The 4754-nt window shown below is 33.3% G+C and overlaps 1 protein-coding gene across 1 annotated transcript in view; it reads right to left on the minus strand.

Annotated features, from left to right (window-relative positions):
* LOC107465977 (uncharacterized) overlaps positions 1–787 on the minus strand; it is a 5593-nt gene extending 4806 nt beyond the window's left edge. The window contains exons 1-2 of the mRNA XM_016084966.3: positions 627–787; positions 180–358 (exon numbers count right to left, since the gene is read on the minus strand). Of these exons, the coding sequence (XP_015940452.1) occupies positions 180–287 (108 nt within the window). The 5' untranslated portion in view covers positions 288–358; positions 627–787. The remainder of the gene's footprint in view (positions 1–179; positions 359–626) is intronic.
* Positions 788–4754: the final 3967 nt, after the last annotated feature.

Below are 4754 nucleotides of genomic sequence, written 5' to 3' on the forward strand. Positions count from 1 at the left end.
CACTATTCCCACCCGAGTGAAAGAAATCTCTTGCTCCCTGTAACGGTGACATGAATTAATTTGGACCACGATTTAATAAAACTAGGAAACGAAAAAAACAAACTCCCAGCAGAAATCGAAAAACAAGTTAAATCAATATTAAATTAAAAATAAAAATTAACCAAGAAAAAAATATTTACCCTATGGAGAGTCCTTGAAGGAACATCTGGTGTGACACATTGGAGAAAGCGTTCCAAATTTGATATGTAGCTTCTGGAACTACACCTTGTCGATGATGATGAGATCATAATTTTCCCGAGAAAGTGACAGAAAATTCTCTCTCTCTCTCTCTCTCTGAGCCTCAATTCCTCAGGATTGACTAGCAATAAAAGAAATATATACAATAATTTAAGAACTCTTTTTCTCTATCATATGATAATTTCTTTTTGGAAAACCAAATAATAATAGCTGGGAAGATAAAAACATGGATTTTTTCTTAAAATCCAAGTTTCCGATTCGGGAGAGATTTCGTTAGGATTTTGAGAGTGATGATGGAGAATAAAAGAACATGACTAGATGTCAGCATTGTCAATCATTGGGAAAAAAAAGGAATTAATTAGAAAAAAGAGAGACAAATTGCTACCAACCTTCACCAAATTCCGAATGAAATAAGGGCAATAAAAGAAAAGATTCTATTTTCCTTTTCTCTTCCTTTACATGGGTGAATTCGTTGAAGCGTTCATCGTTTTCTCTTGAAGACCACAGAAACGAAGTGAATGAAGAAGTATGAAAGGGTTGGTAGGTAGTGAGACTGCGACAAAGAAAGAGAAAGAAGAGTCTGTAACTCTTTATAGTTTCTTTCTTTTTTTTCTTTTAATCTGTTACTTTTAAATTTTAATTATGTGAGAGCTCAATCAGTTTTTTCTATTTATTATTTAAAAAGGAGTTTTAAAAGAGAGAGATTAATAAATTAATTAATATAGAGTAATATTAATTGAAAAAAAGGGGAAAAAACAAAGAGGATGGGATTTTTTTTTAAATAAAATAAAAAAATTATTATTTTTTCAAATCTTATCTTTTAATTTTAATTTTTTAAATATGATTTTTTTTTAGAGTAAGTTCATCGTACTTTTGGCGAATCTTATGATTTATATAGAGTTCACTTAATCCCGACAAACTTCACTTCAAATTCTAAATAAAATGGTTAAGTCAAATTCTTAAACTTTACAATTGACAATAACAATTATTATCATTATCTCTATAAAAGTACATAAGAATACAAAAGAGTAAGCCATATTTTTAATAAAAAATAATGGCTTTTTATTTATAATGAAAAATTTTTTTGTTAAATATTATTTATTTCTGTATATCTGTGTATTTTTAGAGACAATAATAATGATTGTTATTGTTGTCAGTAACATTAAAGAAGTCATGTTTATTATTTGTATAATCTTATGTACTCTTTTAATTTAGATTCTCTAAATTTTAAATTTGTAATTTAGAGAATAAAATATTCTTGGAATCTATGATAATAATTTAAAAAATTTAAATTTTATTAATTTTGGAAAAAACTGGAGTAACTCGACGAATGCACTGACAAGGGCCTCGTCTAACTGGAACCATCTATCGTTCAGCCTTGCAAGATGGTATAGATCGGCCATCTGCAAGTACGGAACGTATCTGTCATCCAGTCGCATGCCCTGCTGCCGTCGCATGCTCCTGATGCATCGCTGAGGCTGCGCATGAAATGCACAACTAAACCGCATAAATATACATGAACAAGAACTACATGCAAAACAAACCCATAGACCGCACAAGTAAACCGCTAACATAAAACGGCTTAAGTAGAACCATTAACATAAAACAGCTTAACTAAAACTGTTAACATAAAACAGCTAGCATAAAACAACTAACACAAATCACTAACATAAAACAACTAACAGAAACCACTTACATAAAACAACTAACATAAACCACCAAGATAAGAAACCAACATAAACCACAAACTATGGGTGGAAACAGGCCAGGCCAAGCCAGACTTTGCTCTTAACAGGCCTGGCCTGTCATACAGTTGATTGGCCTGAGCCTGGCCTGCAGCCTGTTATAGGCTCTTTATAAAGTACTAGGCCTGACCTGTTATTCAGCCTGGCCTGTCTTGAAGCCTGTTAAAAGGCCTGATTTTTTTTTACAAAAATAAAAATATTATTTAAAAAAATTATTTTTTAATAAAAATAGTTATATGTAATATGTCATATATTTAATATCTATAAAAATTTTTAAACTTTTAACGTATTTAAAATATACAAAAATATTTATAATAAAATATAATTAATTTAAAATATCTCATAATTTTATTAATAATAAAAAATTATTTATATATTTAATTATATTTTAACAGGTCCAGACAGGCCTGACAGGCCTATAAAGCTAATTAGTAAGCCTGGGTCTGGCCTATTAATGTATTAAGGCTTTTAAAAGAGTCTAGGCCTATACCTATTTTATAACAGGTCAGGCCAAACACAAGCCAGGCTGCAGGTCCCTGGCAGGCCGCCTGACCTTTTTTCACCCCTAGTCTTGGGGAATGGAATTTATACAGAACATCATATGGTAAAGGAGGTTTTTTTTATTTTAAATTAAATAAATATATTATTTACTAAACTTAGTTACATATAAAATATTTATTAATATACACAACTTTAGATAGAATTTTTTTATTTAAATTAAAAATATATAATATTACTAATTTAAATAAACGTACAACTATTTAATAAAATATATTTTGGGTCACATTTCAGATGTACCGAAAAAAATCACACTAAAAATGCATTATGGATACACTGCTATCGTGTTATGATATGTCACATGTTAGTCATATTTCGGATGCATCCGAGATATGAATAAAACTATATCTTAAATATAGTACATCTGTGATATGACCATAATTAATTTTTACTTACTGCATCCGAGATATACACAATTAGAGTGATCAGAGGTAGTGCATCCGAGATATGGTCAAGTGTGCATGACAATTTTTATTTTAAATCATTACAATATTTTTTTAAAAGACATATATTTACATGGATAAACAAGTCAAATTATACATTTAGATGTACTCAAAAAGAGTCATACATTTGATGGAAGTCTATAAATATAAGTATTAAGCAAAATACATATATGAATAATGGTAACTAACGCCGTCCAGAGGTAGGATCCAAGTGGTGTCCAATCCCACATCCACGAGGACGAGACATCCTGGGAGGACGGTATGGACAAGGACAAACACCTGACAGACTGAAAGTGAGTGGTGGACGCTGGTATGGTGGCGGAGGAGAAACTGATACAGTCATAGGAGGAGGAGGAGCTGATACAGTCATGGGAGGAGGCATAAGAGGTGATCGCCAGACAGTACCGGACGGTAGAATCTGCGATGGCAGGGATGGAGTCTGAAAGCAAGGTGGCGGAGCAGAATCTGACTGGTGCGGTGGTGGAGGAGGAGTCTGATAGTTTTCTGGAGGAGCCGTCCCATGCCGAATGGAAACACCGCTCGACATCCCTGGTATGTCGGTGTCGTCTCTCCGGTGGCGATAATGACTGGCCAAGGCATCCACCGCATGACTCGGTGCCCCGAGAATCTCGAACATGTCATCGATGTCTATCATATCATCGGATCCAATGTCGAACTGGGACTGCTCCCAAGCTCTGTCATCAATTGGGTGGTCAGCTGAGGTACTCGGCATAAGCCTCGAAGCAACGTCAGCTTCATGGTCAGCGAAGAATGCGTCAGAGGGATGCTCTACATGCGCATTGGGAACGACATCCTCGTGTACCTCCTCCTGTCAGGCGTACTCAGCCTCCTAATCTGACAACTGCTGGTCTGCATCATGAGAAGCCCTACCGTCCCTACGGGCGCGCTGACCACGTGCCTGCCGTGCTGGTCTTCGGACATCATCGCGAGGTCGCCTCCTCGCCCGTCGTCTCCGATTTGGGGGTATCGTGCGGTAACTGTAAGTCATTTCTGTGACCATAGTGCATCCAAATGTATAATTTGACTTGTTTATCCATGTAAATATATGTCTTTTAAAAAAATATTGTAATGATTATAAATAAAAATTATCATGCACACTTGACTATATCTTAGATGCATTGTCTCTGATTACTCTAATTGTTCATATCTCAGATGCATCCGAGATATGACTAGCACGTGGCATGTCACAACACAGTAGTAATACATCCGTGATATGCTTTTAGTGTGATTTTTTTCACTGCATCCAAGATATGACGCAAAATGTATTTTAGTAAATAGTTATTTAAATCGATAAATATTATATATTTTTAGTTTAAATAAAAAATCCCCTTATATATCTCAACATTCAAGACACATTAAATACATATTTTGGTATTAATATGATTCTAAAAAATTTGAACTTATTACAAATGCGCTCAAAATATGGTACAATTATAACCGTATACTCAGTAACGTTGCATAAACTAGATACTAAATACTCGAAATATAGGCATGATAAATTAATGCAATATACTCTCATACATATATTATTGTAACGATTTAACTACAATATTATTTATTCATATGGTTAATTAAAAGTGTTTGTTGGGAGTAGTGGATTATTAAATTTAAAAATGGTTACTAATTTAGGTACCAATGGTTTAAAATAGTGGATTACCGTTTTAAAATTTGATTAACATTAAACCAATTCAAAATTTAACTATCTGCTAATTTTAATATTTAAAAAAAAATAGATTAAATATCTGTTTTC

The sequence above is a fragment of the Arachis duranensis genome, chromosome 9 (genome assembly GCF_000817695.3).
Source record: "Arachis duranensis cultivar V14167 chromosome 9, aradu.V14167.gnm2.J7QH, whole genome shotgun sequence".
NCBI classification, from domain to species: Eukaryota; Viridiplantae; Streptophyta; class Magnoliopsida; order Fabales; family Fabaceae; genus Arachis; species Arachis duranensis.